The following is an 18,006-nucleotide window of genomic DNA, read 5'->3' on the forward strand; positions in this document are numbered from 1 at the left end:
CAAGGGGATAGAGGAGGGGTTAGGAGCAGATAAATAGTTGAGGTCAAGGGCAGTTCACCATCTTACCTGCTGGAGCTGCAAACGTCCCTCCCGCCCTCCCTCTTTCGGAAAAATTTGGGTGTGTAGTTATGGTGTTTCTCTGTCTTTTAATTTCTTTGCTTTTCTATGCCATGACTCTTTTGGCTCGTCAGCTTCTTGCTTTTTTCTTTGCGTAGGCGTGTTTCTGTGGTTTTCATTCGTTTTTCAGATGTCACAGCAGGCGGAGATAGGCTCTGAAGAGTAAAATCCGGAGAAGAACCTACATGCGCGCCGCTTCACAGTGGGCGGCATCACAGATTTGAATAAATTAAGTGTTTACTTCAGGGCCATGTGATACAAAAATGTTTGGTTGTGTTAAATAAAGCTGTGGCCATTCCCACATTCTCCAAGAAACAGGTTTCGTTGCTTTATTGGTTTATTAAATTGGTAATGATGCATCAGCGACACTTAATATGGGGATAACATTAGTACATGCAGTCATCACAAGAGGGAGCCTAGGAGCTTACTGCATACTGGTTTATTATGGAGTTCAATGTATAAACAGTATGCGGTGTGCTTTTAACCCATTTGAGACACAGGAAAATTGTCGTTTTCTCCCATCTTTGCATTCCAAGATACATAACTTTTTTATTTTTCCATCCACAGTCATATGAGGGCTTGTTATTTGCAGGACGAGTTGTAGTTTTGATTGGCAGATTTAATGTACAATATAATGTATTGGGAAATTTAAAAAAAATTCTTTGTCGTGTGGAACGGGAAAAAAAATAAATATTTTTTTCATGTTTTACTACTTTTAACAAAGAAAAAAAGTATGTTAAAAAGAAAAAAATTGTTTTCTGTCGCTATGTTCTGTTTCCATCGATTGAGCGGTGTCTGGGCTTGTTTTTTTGTGTGACACTACGTCATTTTGATACCATTTTACTATTTTGGGGTACATACAACTTTTTGATAACTTTTTATCAAAGTTTTTTGCGAAGCAAGGTGACCAAAAAACAGCAATGCTTGCATTGTGAATTTTTCTTTTCTACGGCCTTCACCCGGCGGGGTTAAATAATGAGATATTTTAATAGTTTGGACTTCTACAGACGCGGCAATACCAATTATGTTTACTTTTTGTTATTGCTTATTGTGAAAAACGGGAAAAGTGTATTTCTTTTTACTTTTAGTTATTGGATTTATCTGTGCTCTGCCATTAAGCCTCTGGCAAGGCTTAATAATAGATCATAGAAGGCAGACCTGGAGGCCCTCAACTGAACGGTACCCCACAATTTCATGGCGGGGAGGGAAATGGGCAATCAGGGGACAGAGGGTTCTCCCTCCCTCTGTCTGACCGCTCAGCTGCAGCAATCGCTATTGACCGTGGTATTCAAGGGGTTAAACGGCATATTATATTATATGGCGTACATCAGACGAAAAACTAAGTCGGAAGTTGTCAAGGGGTTAAGCTCTTTCTGGTAGTGGCTGTGGCTATCTAGGCATTTATCATTTAACTCTGTCTTTACAGTGGGATCTGGAGCTCTGTATCAGAAAAATGAAGCGCTGACTGTTATAAAGATATAAGAAAATTAAATCAGCACAGAAATTTGGACCTAAAAACTACATCGTGTTAAAAGGTGGACATTAAGCTGAAACCATAAGAATTTTCTCATGATTCTCAGTAAAAACGGTGGGACTTTTGTGGATTAACTTAACCCCTTCCCGACATGCCAGGTAGGGGGAAGTATGGAGCCTGCCTCACGGGCTGAGCCCGCACCATTCAAAGCGGATGTCGGCTGTATGTTACAGCCGACACTTCACAGTAACGAGCGGATTCGCACTCTAGCGCGATCCCAGTCGTTTACCCCATTAAATGCCACGGTCAATAGCAACAGGCATTTAAATAGTTAGAGAGGGGGGGGCAGCCCCCTCTAACAGCTCATTGGCCCCCCTGCATTGCGATCGCGGGGTGCCGATGGTTGTTATGGCAGCCTGGGGCCTAATGAAGGCCCCCAGGTCTGCCATCTTTGTGCTCCTATACAACGATCCCTGGTTCAAAGTCCCTAGGGGGACTAATAAAAAAAAAAAAAAAAGAAGTTAAAATCTGTTAAATAAATGTTGTTGGTTTTTTTTATGTACAAAAAAAATAAAAATTATATATATATATATATATATATATATATATATATATATATATATATATATATATATATATATACACACACATACATACATACATACATACACACACACACACATCGCCGCATCCGTAACGACCACGCATGGTGAACGCCGTAAAAAATAAAATAAAAAACAATGGAAAAATTGTTTTCTGTGAATCCTGAGTTTAAAAAAAATTTGATAAAAGTGATTAAAAAGTTGCATCTACTCCAAAATGGTACCAATAAAAACTACAAGTCGTGCCGCAAAAAAAAAAAAAGCCCTCATACAACTGCATCGGCGGAAAAATAAAAGTTATAGCTCTTCAAATATGGAGACACAAAAGAAAATATTTTTGAAAAAAATAGTTTTTACTGTGTAAAAGTAGTAAAACATAAAAAAGCTATACAAATTTGGTATCGTTTCAATCGTAACAACCCGCTGAATACATTTATTGTGTTATTTATACCACACGGTAAACGGCATAGATTTAGGACGCAAAAAAGTGGCAAAATTTCATTTTTTTCTATTCCCCCCCAAAAAGTTAATAAAAGTTAATCAATAAATTATATGTACCCCAAAATGGTGCTATTAAAAAATACAACTTGTGCCGCAAAAAACAAGACCGTATACAGCTATGTCGACGTAAAAATAAAAAAAGTTATAGCTCTTGGAATGCACCGATGGAAAAACGTAAAAAATACCATGGTCATTAAGGTTTAAAATAGGCTGGTCACTAAGGGGTTAATATGCTGTTAAGCATGAGCAAGTGCTGCTGAACATCCAGCCGGTGTTCCAGTCTAGGTCGGTCTCCCCTGTGCTCCCTCTCCAGCCAGAAGAAAAATGAGAAGATAAGGGACTGTTTTGTTGGTAAATCCAGGCTATCCTGAGTACCAGGACTGCATCCGGAGTCAGTTGGTCATCTGGCCTGCTTTCGTTAGACTTCAATGGGTGCGTGATGCACGAACAACGCATACATAACGGACATGTCGGGAGTTTTACGCAGTGCACACACGCTGCGTGAAACTCACGGACAGTCCGCACGGCCCCAAAGACTAACATAGGTCCGTGCGAGGCACGTGAAAATCATGCGCGTTGCACGGATGTATATCACGTTCGTCTGAATAAGCACTCAGGGATGACACAGATTAAACCGGGGAGGAGTTGTAACATCCGGGGACTGAATCACCAAAATAAGAAGGGGAAGTAGCATGGTCTAAAAATGTCTTTATTGACCAACATATTTTATATCTATATGGTGTACTGCGCTATTGGAAGGAAGCTTGAAATAATCTGAACTACTGCGTGATATAGAGAGGAGCTGTTGGGAGGGGAAGGAGATAAAGGCTTTGACTGTGCCTCTAGCGAAGGGACAAAATTGTACCTATTTTTCATAACCAACTTTTTTTCCTCCCTGAGTAGGAAGAAATGTACATAATATTCGTGGCCTTGTGTACCATCAGTATCGACAGAAAAACCCTGTATATATTCTTGAATGCAAAAAGTAAAAGTTGGTTCTCTAACTTCGTGCTTTGTTTTATCTCCACTATCAGAATCCACTATTACACCACAACACTGCTGCAAATCAGGAAAACCAAAGAGAAAAAGTAGAAATGGTATTGGTAAATGGTATGACTATATATTTGATGAAAGAGGAGTAGAAATATGATAAAGTGGTCAAAAACTCTCATTTTCCTACTAATAATAACCTTAGAAATTCACTGCCTGTCTAAATGTTAAAATTATTTTAATTAACAATATTCTAAAAAGTAGGGCACTAAATGCCAAGGATCTGGGTACAGGCGTTGGAAACACACAGATCATGAATGCACGGTGGAGTATGAGTGATATGTAAGGTCAGAGTGCACTAAATTCAAAGTGCCTGAGATAGCTGATAATAATTCACATCGCACAGAGCTCCAAAAACGTGCTGAACAAATATTGGTTGGTCTGATTGCCACAAATAGACAAGATTCCCAACGTGTTTCCGAACCCCTAAAGCACAGGGGAGCGTCCTCAGGGGTATAAATTGCCTGACTATAATTAAATGCCGGTCAGCACATATTATGCTGTTTGTCGGTTTTCCGGCGTGCACTGGACACTGATAACTGGTCTCACAGACAGGCAGGTTAGACAGGCAGTGAATTTCTAGAATTTAACTTAAAACGTATATCTTCTACACTAGCAATTTTTGGAATATATAATAATAACCTTCCTGAAAAGAAATTCGGATATAAAAATTCTCCTTTGAAGTTCATATTCTTGGCCCCCCGATAGGAACGCTGCAATACTTCACACTCTGGTGTAGTAAAGACATCGCTAAATGGGCTTGAAAAACTAATGTGCTTAGGGTAGATGTCAATTCCCTACCCAGGGTTTGATATTAGTTAGCAGAGGGCAACTAATAAGTAGAGACTAAAGCAACGAAAAGAGGATTGTTTAAGGCTATGTTCACACTGAGTTTTTTTGACGCGGAAACCACGCCGCAAAACTCGTCAAAAACGGCCCGAAAATGCCTCCCATTGATTTCAATAAGAGGTGGAGGCGTCTATCTTCGGACGTTTACGCCTCTGACCTCCCATTGAGCTCAATGGGAGGCAGAGAAAGCGTATTTCGTGGCGTTTTATGCCCGCGGCGCTCAATGGCGTGCAGGGAGAGGAAAATCTGCCTCAAACTTCGAAACTGAAGAAATTCCGCCTGCAAAAAACTCTGTGTGAACATAGCCTAATGGAGGTTAGTGCCTGGAATAATAAAAATAAATAATAATAATAAATAAATACATAATAAAGAATTGAACTGCAGTTAGGCTATGTTCACACGGAGTATTTTGACGAGTTTTTTGACGCGGAAACCGCGTCGCAAAACTCGGCAAAAACGGCCCGAAAATGCCTTTCATTGATTTCAATGGGAGGCATCAGCGTCTTTTTCCCGCGAGCGGTAAAACTGCCTCGCGCAAAAAAGAAGCGACATGCCCTATCTTCGGGAGTTTCCACCTCTGACCTCCCATTGACTTCAATGGGAGGCAGAGAAAGCGTATTTCCCGGTGTTTTATGCCCGCGGCGCTCAATGGCCGCGGGTGAAAAACACCGCGAAAAACGGCGTGCAGGGAGAGGAAAATCTGCCTCAAACTTCCAAACTGAATTTTGAGGCAGATATTCCTCCTGCAAAATACTCCATGTGAACATAGCCTTACACCCTGACCTCTTTTCCTCTCCTTGCGGATTTCCCCCATGTACTATAAAACATGAATCAGTCTGGAGTTTACCACTGACAGGTTGAGCTTTACACTATCGAGCGGGATCTACTTACAATAATATTGTTTTTTTATTAACAAGACAAGCGGCATTAACTTTTAAGCCTTTAAAGACCGCGATGTGTCACAATACAGCCTGAATAATATATATCCAATAAATACACCTGCCTGTTAGATACAAGTGCTTGCTAATCTGGTTTCCCAAGATGGTTAAAAGTAGAGAGTATTTATAGGGCTAAAACAGCATGACTAGGTAGACAGTACGTCTCAACAGCATAATTCTAGTTGGAATAAATGAAGACTATATGGGAGCTTTTATAAATATTATTGGCTTTGCCAAGGAGGTTCATCAAAAAGGACAACTCTAGTTCAATTTTCATATTTGGAAATTTGGACGCCATAGAGACGGCCCCTTTTCGCTTTGGTGGACTCAATATTTCCGTGTAATGCATGGTGGCCCTTCCACGTAATACCATATTAGCCTTCCTCAGAGATGACTGACGTTCGCCAGGACTGCTTTCTTTAGAGATCCAGCCAATCAAGTGTGTTCATTTCATTGTGTTTTTACGACGGCCACTAACAGGCTTTATTCCGATGCAATAGCCTTTTTACGTCGCTACATCAGAATAAATAAAGAGAGCAGGGAGCCGTTAAATCTCCCTGCCTGAGGTAGCTGAGGGCTGGGGGCATCCCTGCTTGACCGGGTGAGATCGATATTAGTATCGATCTCACCAGTTTAAACCCTCAGATGCGGCGCTCAATAGCGAGCGCCGCATCTGAGTAGTTTTGGAGCGAGGGAGGGAGCTCCCTCTCATCCCACTGACACCCGGCGATAAGATCACCGAGTGTCTGTGTCTCCGATGGCAGCCGGGGGCCTAATAAAGGCCCCCAGGTCTGCCTGTAGTGAATGCCTGAGGCATGACCTAGCAGATGCCTGTCCGTTTTACACGGACAGGCATAATACACTGCAATACAGAAGTATTGCAGTGTATTATAAATGTGATCGTATAATCGCATAGTGAAGTCCCCTAGAGGGACTACTAAAACAGTAAAAAAAAAAAAGTTAAAGCAATTTGTAAGGGGGAAAAGTGGGTTTTTCATGTTTTTTTTCACATTTTATTAATTATTCAAAAACAAAATAAAGTAAAAAAAGTTAAACATATTTGGTATCGCCGCGTCCGTAACGACCCCAACTATAAACTTATTACATCATTTAACCCACACGGTGAACGTCATAAATAATAAAATAAAAAACAAGCAAAAAATTTCGGTTTTCTTTGAATCCAGCCTTAAAAAAAATGTGATAAATAGTGATCAAAAAGTCACATCTACTCCGAAATGGTACCGATAAAAACAAGTCGTCCCGCAAAAAAAAAAGCCTTCCTACAATTGTATTGGCGAAAAAAATCAAAAGTTATGGCTCTTCAAATTTTTAAGACGTAAGAGCAAATAATTTTGAAAAAAAAGTGTTTTCACTGTGTAAAAGTAGTAAAACATACAAAAACTATTCAAATTTGGTATCGTTGCAACTTGTCCCGCAAAAAACAAGACATTATACAGCTATAAAAGTTATAGCTCTTTGAATGAGACGATGGAAAAACTTAAAAAATGGCTTGGTCATTAAGGTCTAAAATAAGCTGGTCATTAAGGGGTTAAAACACCTGTTTTTGGCTATTTACTGTGGCCTATTACTGTATCACATTGGAGGCAAGTTACATAGTTAGTACAGTCTATCAAGTTCAACCAATAGATGGGAGAAAGGGAAGGGGGCATGGGTAAACTAAAAGTACTCTGTTTTACCCCTATTAATCCAGAGGAATGTTAAAACAAATGTGAAAATAAAAACAAAAAAATAAAATCGGATCAAGTGGTGTGGGATGATTGTGCGATGCTTTCTGTTCGTCAACGTGCACTTGTCGCAGACTGAGAGGGACAGAATCCTTGAAGTGAGAGACCGTGGTTTATCACTCTGGCAGATCGCTGTGTGCCTAGGCCGAGATGTCAGCACTGTTCCACTTTACGTGTCCCGGAGGTTGGGAGAAAATGGAACGGGAATGAAAGCAAGAGGTGCACGGAGGCGAACCTCTGCATGGTCGGATCGTCTGATTGGGAGAATGGTGCGTAGTGATCAATTCTGTACTGCACGTGAAATTGGACGTCACATCCGAAGCCTAGGACGGCAACCAGTATCGACGCAAGTCATCAGAATGCGTTTGCACAACATTGGGCTACGAGCCACACGTCTGGCTACAGGTGTACCTTTGACCACACGCCACCGCTCTCAAGGGCGATCATGGTGCACAGCAAGATAGCGATGGAGGTCTATCTTCTTCAGTAATGATTTCCATTTTTGTATTAGACAAAATGAAAGCCGGAGATTGGTTTGGAGACCACATGGGCAACGCCATGAGGAGGCCTTCACTAGGGAATGTCAAATTGGTCCTACTCCCGGGATTACGGTGTGGCGTGGCATAATGTACGTTAGCTGGACCCCTCTAGTCTTCATATCAGGTACACTAACAGGTCGGTGTTACATTGACTTGGTAGTGGAACCAGTGGTACGGCCATTTCTCCAAAGTGCCCCAGAAGTCGTTTGTCAACAGGACAATGCCAGGCTGCATGTTGCTCGTGCTACGGTGAGCAGCCTGCGTTGCCTAAACGTGCTACCATGGCCTGCAGCATCTCCGGACTTATCTCCGATAGAGCACATCTGGGACGTCATTGGTTGGCAATTTCTGCCAGAAGGCAGACTTATTGATTTGCGTGCCCAAGTGTATTCAGCGTGGCATAACATTCCTCAGACAACCATTAATAAGCTCACTGATAGCATGCCAAGGCATGTAAGTGTGTGTATTTCTACGTGTGGCACTCATACTCTACTGAATAAATCAAGATGCTTGGAATATTTTGGTTACTTTTTTTTAATAATTTGCATATCATTAACATGTTTATCGATCCTGTGATTTCCACAATTCCAAAACTTTTTCTTCTTGGTGTTGCAATTTCAATGTTGAGAAGTGTAGGTTTAATTCTTTTAATCTTTCCTCATAACTAAGATTCTCCTTCCCCTTTATTTAGTTTAGTTGCTCTGTGTTTCTTCCAACTCCAGGGCATCCTTTCTATGAACTGGAGCCAGAACTGAACTGCATATTCTAGATGAGGGCGCACAAATGCTTTGTAAAGTGGTTATATTATGTCCCTGTCCCGCAAGTCCGTGCCTCTTTTAATACATGACAGTATCCTGCTGGCCTTAGAAGCAGCTGATTGACACTGCATGCTGTTATTTAGTCTATGATCTACAAGTAGAGCCAACCAGTGGGTGATGCAGTACTGAAGTGCACGTGCGGATTGACTGTGCGGTATCGCCTCTGTGCAGAAAAGTAAAGTGCTATTTGTACTATACTGCCATCTACCTGTGCAACATGTACTGTACTGCCCTCTACAGTTGTACTACATGTACTGTACTACTATCCACTATTTAAGTATAGAAACTCAATAATAATAACACAGTATGCAGTAAACTCCTATGTTTCCTTTAGTAACAGCTGCAGGCAGCCAGAATGGTGTGGTTTAAATCTATGACTCTGCAGCAGGGCTCCAGGCGAAAAAAAAAAAAAAAAAAGAAAAATCACTTGGGCACCTCTTGGCGAATTGGGCAACACAGACTTAGTGGGCCCCATTGCGGGGGAACTCGCGGCAGCAGTACAATGGCAGAAAACATTGTGCCTCCATATAGAAGTTAGACCCCCATATATTTAGTGCCCTCTGTAGATAGTGCCACAGTGCTCCCTGTAGATTGTGCCACACAGTCCCCCACCTAGGAAGTGCCACACAGCCCCCCTCCCAGGTAGTACCACACAGCCAAACTCCCAGATAATGCTACACAGCCCCCCTCCCTGGTAGTGCCACACAGCCCCCCTACTTGTAGATCGCGTCATTGGGGCTTCCTCTAGGAGTGGAATGCAGAGTCAGAGAATTGCAGACGCTCTGACTGGGGATTCCTTTCCAGGAGGAGCCCGACGTCACTGTCCATGTATGCGTAGTGACGTCAGGGGCTTCTTCAGGAGCGGAATCCCCGGCAAAGTTCTGGCTGGGAATTCAGATGCAGGAGGTGCTACGGACTTCACTATATAGGAATGCATAGTTTTTTGTGTTTTTTCTATACAGTTGGACACTGCGTATACTGCGCAGTATACATTTTTTTTAAACACGTGGACCTGTAGATGATGTATACCACTGTTTGGATCGGGAGATTTTCCTGGCATATATGGCGAACAAAGACACTATATATGTATGTATATATATATATATATATATATATATATATATATATATATACACACACACATATATATACACTACCGTTCAAAAGTTTAGGGTCACTTAGAAATTTCCTTATTTTTGCAATTAAAGCACCGTTTTTTTCAATGAAGATAACATTAAATTAATCAGAAATACACTCTATACATTGTTAATGTGCTAAATGACTATTCTAGCTGCAAACGTCTGGTTTTTAATGCAATATCTACATAGGTGTATAGAGTCCCATTTCCAGCAACCATCACTCCAGTGTTCTAATGGTACATTGTGTGTGCTAACTGTGTTAGAAGGCTAATGGATGATTAGAAAACACTTGAAAACCCTTGTGCAATTGTGTTAGCACCGCTGTAAACAGTTTTGCTGTTTAGAGGAGCTAGTTCCTTTGAGCTAGTTGAGAATCTGGAGCATTACATTTGTGGGTTCGATTAAACTCTCAAAATGGCTAGAAAAAGAGAGCTTTCATGTGAAACTCGACAGTCTATTCTTGTTCTTAGAAATGAAGGCTATTCCATGCGAGAAATTGGCAAGAAACTGAAGATTTCCTACAAAAGGTGTGTACTACTCCCTTCAGAGGACAGCACACACAGGCTCTAACCAGAGTAGAAAGAGAAGTGGGAGGCCCCGCTGCACAACTGAGCAACAAGACAAGTACATTAGAGTCTCTAGTTTGGGAAATAGACGCCGCACAGGTCCTCAACTGGCAGCTTCATTAAATAGTACCCGCAAAACACCAGTGTCAACGTCTACAGTGAAGAGGCGACTCCGGGATGCTGGCCTTCAGGGCAGAGTGGCAAAGAAAAAGCCACATCTGAGACTGGCTAATAAAAGGAAAAGATTAATATGGGCAAAAGCACACAGACATTGGACAGAGGAAGATTGGAAAAAAGTGTTATGGACAGACGAATCGAAGTTTGAGGTGTTTGGATCACACAGAAGAACATTTGTGAGACGCAGAACAACTGAAAAGATGCTGGAAGAGTGCCTGACGCCATCTGTCAAGCATGGTGGAGGTAATGTGATGGTCTGGGGTTGCTTTGGTGCTGGTAAAGTGGGAGATTTGTACAAGGTAAAAGGGATTTTGAATAAGGAAGGCTATCACTCCATTTTGCAACGCCATGCCATACCCTGTGGACAGCGCTTGATTGGAGCAAATTTCATCCTACAACAGGACAATGACCCAAAGCACATCTCCAAATTATGCAAGAACTATTTAGGGAAGAAGCAGGCAGCTGGTATTCTATCTGTAATGGAGTGGCCAGTGCAGTCACCAGATCTCAACCCCATAGTGCTGTTGTGGGAGCAGCTTGACCGTATGGTACGCAAGAAGTGCCCATCAAGCCAATCCAACTTGTGGGAGGGGCTTCTGGAAGCATGGGGTGAAATTTCTCCCGATTACCTCAGCAAATTAACAGCTAGAATGCCAAAGGTCTGCAATGCTGTAATTGCTGCAAATGGAGCATTCTTTGACGAAAGCAAAGTTTGAAGGAGAAAATTATTATTTCAAATAAAAATCATTATTTCTAACCTGGTCAATGTCTTGACTATATTTTCTAGTCATTTTGCAACTCATTTGATAAATATAAGTGTGAGTTTTCATGGAAAACACAAAATTGTCTGGGTGACCCCAAACTTTTGAATGGTAGTGTGTATATATATATATATATATATATATATATATATATATATATATATATAGGACGCTGGCCCTGATGTACTGTACTGCTCCCTACCTGTACTACATATACTGTACTGCTCTCTCCCTGTACTATATACTGTACTGCTCGCTCCCTGTACTACATGTACTGTACTGTTCTCTACCTTTACTACCTGTACTGTGCTGCTCTCCACCTCGACTACATGTACTGTACTGCTCTCTCCCTGTATTACATGTACTGTACCGCTCTCTCCCTGTACTGCATGTACTGTTCTGCTCGCTCCCTGTACTGCATGTACTGTACTGCTCGCTCCCTGTACTACATGTAACTGTACTGCTCTTTCCCTGTACTACATATACTGTACTGCATGTACTATAATGCTCTCTCCCTTGACTACATGGACTGTACTGCTCTCTCCCTGTACTACATATACTGTACTGCTCTCTCCCTGTAGTACATGTACTGTACTACTCTCTCCCTGTACCATATGTACTGTACTCCTCCCTACTTTTACTACACATACTGTACTGTTCTCTACCTTTACTACATGTACTGTACTTCTCTCTACCTGTACTACATGTACTGTACTGCTCTCTCCCTGTACTGCACTGCTCGCTCCCTGTACTGCATGTACTGTACTGCTTGCTCCCTGTACTACATGTAACTGTACTGCATGTACTGTTCTGCTCTCTACCTGTACTACATGTAACTGTACTGCTCGCTCCCTGTACTACCTGTACTGTTCTGCTCTCTACCTGTACTGTACTGCTCTCTACCTGTACTACATGTACTGTACTGCTCTCTACCTGTACTACATGTACTGTACTGCTCTCCACCTGTTCTACAGATGTAGCAATCTTTATCTTGACTTTGATAACTTGCTGCAGCGTAATATCGCACAACAAAAGCCATTGAAAAGGTCAAACTAAAGCCAAGTGATTTGTGCTACAGTAGCTCTTCTGTGGGATCGGACCACTTTTGGTAGGTACTAACCACTGGGAACCCCCCACAAGATCTACTGTTTTGGAGATGCTCTTACCCTAGCCATCTCAATTTGGTCCTTGTCAAAGTCGTTCAGATCCGTACACTTGCCCATTTTTCCTGCTTCCAACACATCAACTTCAAGAACTGACCGTTCACATGCTGCCCAATATATCCCACTCTCCAATACCGGTGGATTTGTAAAGATATGTGCCTAAGTGGTATATGTAAACTCTGCAAATCCTGAATTTTTGTTTTTAGGATGTTTGGTGCATCTAATTTTCAGCTTGCCTCACAATTTTGGGCCCCAAATATAAAATTTTATGCAATTTTTATAAAAACACTTTATACACACAGGCATATACATGCCATTTTGTTTCAAAGTGGGGCGTTTTGTATGTTTTTTTATTTTGTAATTTAAGTTTTATTTATACATGTCAAAAGTGTGAACATTTTCGTGACTACCAGAGGTGCAAAATTTCCAAATATGAACTGGCAGTGAAAATGTTAGGGTTCACTTCAAGCAATCTTTGGCATGTTATTGAAGATGGTCTAAAAGACCTTTTTACATGGGCCAATTTTCGGGCAAACACTCGTTCATAGAATTCTAATTGCTGATAATTACCCTGTGTAAACAGGACAGCGATCAGCAGATGAACGCGCAAATGATCGTTCATCTGCTGATCGTATCGTTTTAAAAATGAAAAATATTATCGTTGTCGGCAGCACATCTCCCTGAGTAAGCATGAGTGATTCATATTTTACATTCCCCTAAACGAAACTTTAGTGCTGGCATCTATAAGATGTATTTAAAGAGGACCTGTCACTTGGTCATAAATGTTGAACTGGTTAACTGACTTGAATAGCGCTGTCTTCCCAATTCCAGCGCAGATTTTATTTTTTTTTCCTGGACCCAACCGCTCATGGCATAACTATTCCTCAGTGCTATTATCACTGTAGATACCATCTTTGCGGGGGGGGGGGGGCGCGGGCACTGAGGGATAACATGAATGAAAATAAAATAGTGCTCACATTGAGACGTAATCTAAGAAAGAACAGGGCGGGTATTGAGGAAACTTAGGACGCCTCGAACACAGGCGCAATGAACTTACTGTAAATGCGCATTCGCAATGAAATTGCTTTCAATGCGCATGCGCAAAATATTGAAGGTTACTGCGCATGCATCGGCACAAGGGGAAGAAGACGTCATTCAGAAGAGAAGAAGCAAGAAGAAAGGAAGAGGAGCTCGTCCGGAAGTCAGGATTGAAGAAGACCGAACGAGACATTAGCAGAAGAGAAAAGTTCAGACGGTGGTGGACGTGACACTAAACGGAATTAGAGGACATCTGCAACTTTGAGACTGTAAGCATATTTAAAAAATACGTTAATAAATATTTAATAGGTATTGCTGTATTGTTTTTAAAAGTGGACAACCCCTTTAAGTGCTGACAGTACAAACCTTTTTGACAGAGGAATGGTAACACATAGTTGTAAATGTATTCAAACAGTTCCAGAAAGAATAAACAAAGAAATGGCACAATGCAGAGTTCAAAGAAAAAGTGCTCCAGAATTGTTATATCGTGGGGAATACATATATTTACACAAACAGACATTTTGGGAAAGGTGACCGGTCCTCTTTAAGGCTTCGTTCACATCTGCGTCAGGGCTCCATTCCGACGGAACGGAGCCCTGACTGACACAAACTGAAACCAAAGGTTTCAGTTTCCATCACCATTGATTTCAATGGTGACTGATCCGGTGCCGATTGTTTCAGTTTGTCTCGTTGCGCAAGGGTTTTGTCGTTTTGACGGAATTAATAGCGTAGTCGACTACGGTATTCATCCCATCAAAACGACGGAACCCATGCACAATGGTGACAAACTGAAATCATTGGCACCGGATCCGTCACCATTGAAATTAATGGTGATAGAAATGGAAAACTTTGGTTTCAGTTTGTCAGTCAGGGCTCCGTTCCGTCGGAATGGAGCCCTGACGCAGATGTGAATGAAGCCTAAGTCTTCTTCCAATCAAAATCTGGTGTGACTAGGTTTTTGCTAGGTTTTAGATATATAAAAACAAGCTGCACAGCATCCATCTTTCCATAAATGTTTTATTCTTTTTAAAGTAAAACTAATCAACACTAATAAAAAAAATTTTTATAATTATTATTCAGCGCAGAACTGACACTTTACTATGCCAAAACAGGGTTTCAGGCAGTGCATGACACAATGATTCGGTTTGGGGTCATTTGAATTAGGCCCCATGCACACGAACATGCTTTTGCAGCCACAAATCCCCCGAAAATCCACAGGAGAATTGCGGCCACATTCATTCCTATGGGGCCATGCACACGACCATTGTTTCCACGGTCCATGCATGGCCCAGGAGCCCACACCGCAGAAAGAGCGGGCAAGCCTTATTACGGCCGTGTTCTGCGGTCCGGGCTCATTGAAAATAATGGCCGCAGCCATGTGCATGGCCCGCGATTTGCGGGCGGCTCGCGGCTGACAGTCCACTACCGGCCGACCCGAAAATCACGGCCGTGCACATGGCTACGGTCGTGTGCATGAGGCCTTACTGTTTTCTCCATAAGATCCAAATAAAAGCCTTTTCCAGTCTATGACTATTGGATCATTATTTAATTTGAAAAAATATCAGTATTTTTCCTTTATTTCCTTCATGTGCAAAAACGTAAAGTAAATAAAATCACAAACCTGAGCAATTTCAGAAATATACATTCTCCTTTCATCATTAACTTTGTAGTACGCCTGTAATAAAAATAAGAAAACATAATGACATAAATGAATAAATGTATGCACTTTTAAAATAATTTCAATGAATCCTAGCAGAGTTCTCTTCTCAGAATGTAAGGCTACATTCAGACGAGCGTGTCAGATTTGAGTGCGTAAAAAACGGTGCGTTTCTTTCTACATTTCATGTCCAGTGTGCGTTGCGTATTGGCATCAGTGTGCTTTGCATGTGGCAAGCGTTTTTCCCGTCCGTGCAAGCACTTAATTTATTATTTCTTTTGTAACCGATGCATGAAACATGGACAGAACACGGATGTCGTCCATGTGCTATCTGTGGTTTTCAACCACCCATAGACTTAAATGGGCGAGTAGGTGCGCAAAATCGCACCAATATAGGACATGCAGTGAGTTTCATACAACGGACCATCGCTGCGTGAAAACTCACGCATGTCTGAATAGCCCCCATTGAAATTATTGGGTCCATGTGCTGGGAGTTATTTCAATGCACAGCACACGGACGAGTATTACGCTCGTCTGAATGAGCCCTAATCCAGATTCACTATAGTCTTTTATATGAGATTATTTGAAAGAAAAAAAAAAATGAAAAAATGTACTTTTCCACAAAAGTTTGTAGCAAATCCAAAAGTGAATAGTGGTATACAAGGAACCTCTACTTTTTATTGGAAAATAAAGCAGGCAGGAAACACTTTGTAAGAGGATGTGTGAACACTGCCATACACGTCACAGCTGTGCTCTCCACTTAGTGCCCGTCCATCAGTGCCTGCCAGTAGTAGTAACCGCAGCACTGTCTACCCCCTTCCTATCATTTCCCCCATCTTTCTCCCCAGTAGTAACAGCAGTATGTTCTCACCTCCTGTATTATCAGTAGTGGGGCCTCCCTTTCTCCCAGTAGTAGTGACAGCAGAGTCTACCCCACCACCCTTCTGCCCGTTAGAAGTAGCAGCAGAGTCTCCCCTTCCCTACAGTAGTAGAGAGAGAGCAGAGTCTAAACCTATCCCGACACCTTTCTGCCCATTAGAAGTAGCAGCAGGGTCTCCCCTTTCCTCCAGTAGTAGAGTGAGCAGAGTCTACCCCTCCCCCACCTTTCTGCCCATTAGAAGTAGCAGCAGGGTCTCCCCTTCCCTACACTAGTAGAGAAAGCAGTCTAACCCTCCCCCACCTTTCTGCCCATTAGAAGTAGCAGCAGAGTCTCCCCTTTCCTCCAGTAGTAGAGAGAGCAGAGTCTCTCCCAACCCCTGCGCCCGGAGCAGTGCGTGCCCGCATATACTTAGGGTATGTGCACACACACTAATTACAGCCGTAATTTGCGGACGTATTTCGGCCGCAAGTACCGGACCGAACACAGTGCAGGGAGCCGGGCTCCTAGCATCATACTCATGTACGACGCTAGGAGTCCCTGCCTCGCTGCAGGACAACTGTCACGTAGTAAAAACATGATTACAGTACGGGACAGTTGTCCTGCAGCGAGGCAGGGACTCCTAGCGTCGTACATGAGTATGATGCTAGGAGCCCGGCTCCTTGCACTGTGTTCGGTCCGGGGCTTGCGGCCGAAATACGTCCGCCAATTACGGACGTAATTAGTGTGTGTGCACATACCCTTACTCTCACACGCTCCTGTGATGCAGCTCCCTGTTCCTGCATTGATCCCTGCTAAAAGATCGATGCTGGAGGAGCACACGGCAGAGTTTGCCTTTAACATTATGAAGGACAGTTCACATCTTTTCTTCACTAGCTCTCTGCGAGGAGGACATACAGGTAATGCTACATCAATGTGACAGAACTGGCTACTTACTAAGTAAGATGTCAGCTCTAATTCATCATCAATTCATCCTTCTATGTATAATTTATATGTACTGTACGTAATCTACATATAAAAAGGCAAGAGTACAGGAGGTCTAAAGATACAGTAAAGTTAAGCAATCAAGCAATGAAAAGAAGAACTCCCACAAAAAAAAAAATTGTTCTCTGGCCCATTAGAAAGGAAAGTATGTAAGTTGTGGTGAAGGATATCTTCTTGCCGGTGGCTGTATTTGTGCGTTATCCGCTCCCTTCTGGTACCCAGCTGTGTCATGTGACCAGTAATAGGACTCTCCGATGTACACAGCGTCTCATGTGTGAACGGGAAGTCAGTTTCTCCATTTATTCCCATAAGACTCACATTGAGGCTGTGATAGTAATGAAGTAAAGGACCAGAAGGGAGCGGATAACTCACAAATCCAGCCACCGCCAAGAAGATTACCTTCACCACAACTTACATAGTGTGCCTTCCCAACCGGCCAGAGAAGAAAAAATTTTGTGGGAGTTCTTCTTTAAAGGGGTTTGCCAATCTTGGACATTTATGGCATATCCACTGGGTACGCTGTTAGCTCACTATGCTACGCTGTTTCCATAACTCCCATTCACTTCTATGGGAGTTACGAAAACAGCATAGCTCAGTGAGGCAGCGGGAACCAAGTAAGCTAGAACGGGGTTTAGGGGGCCCCGTTCTTGAGATAGGTGCGGCTCCCAGAGGTGGGTCCTGCATCTACCGGACATTTATGGCATGGCCTGTGGATATTCCATAAACGTCCAAGTTGGGAAAACCCCTTTAACTGTTAACTTTTGATAACTGGACAAAAGAGATCAGCCATTTTTTAGTGGGAAAATCGGGATGACAACCAATATGCTCACTGTTAACTTTCCTATAGCCGTTGTCACCCAGATTGCCCACTCTATTAAATAGCGAATCTGCTTAGTTGTCAGGCTACACAGCAGTAATCTCAAACATGAGCCTTTCCAGCTGCAAAACTACAACTCCCAGCAAACCTTGACTGCCTGAGAGAAAGATTCTGGAGAATTGCTACACAGGATC

General features: G+C 42.3%; 1 protein-coding gene across 3 annotated transcripts in view; it reads right to left on the reverse strand.

The window, feature by feature from the left end:
- The window catches only part of CCDC169 (coiled-coil domain containing 169), an 83,846-nt gene that overhangs the window by 37,762 nt on the left and 28,078 nt on the right, over nt 1-18,006 (reverse strand). For all 3 annotated transcript variants that reach the window (XM_075851727.1, XM_075851726.1, XM_075851725.1), the window contains exon 6: nt 15,099-15,152. In XM_075851727.1, the coding sequence (XP_075707842.1) occupies nt 15,099-15,152 (54 nt within the window). The remainder of the gene's footprint in view (nt 1-15,098; nt 15,153-18,006) is intronic.

The sequence above is a fragment of the Rhinoderma darwinii genome, chromosome 2 (genome assembly GCF_050947455.1).
Source record: "Rhinoderma darwinii isolate aRhiDar2 chromosome 2, aRhiDar2.hap1, whole genome shotgun sequence".
NCBI lineage: Eukaryota > Metazoa > Chordata > Amphibia > Anura > Rhinodermatidae > Rhinoderma > Rhinoderma darwinii.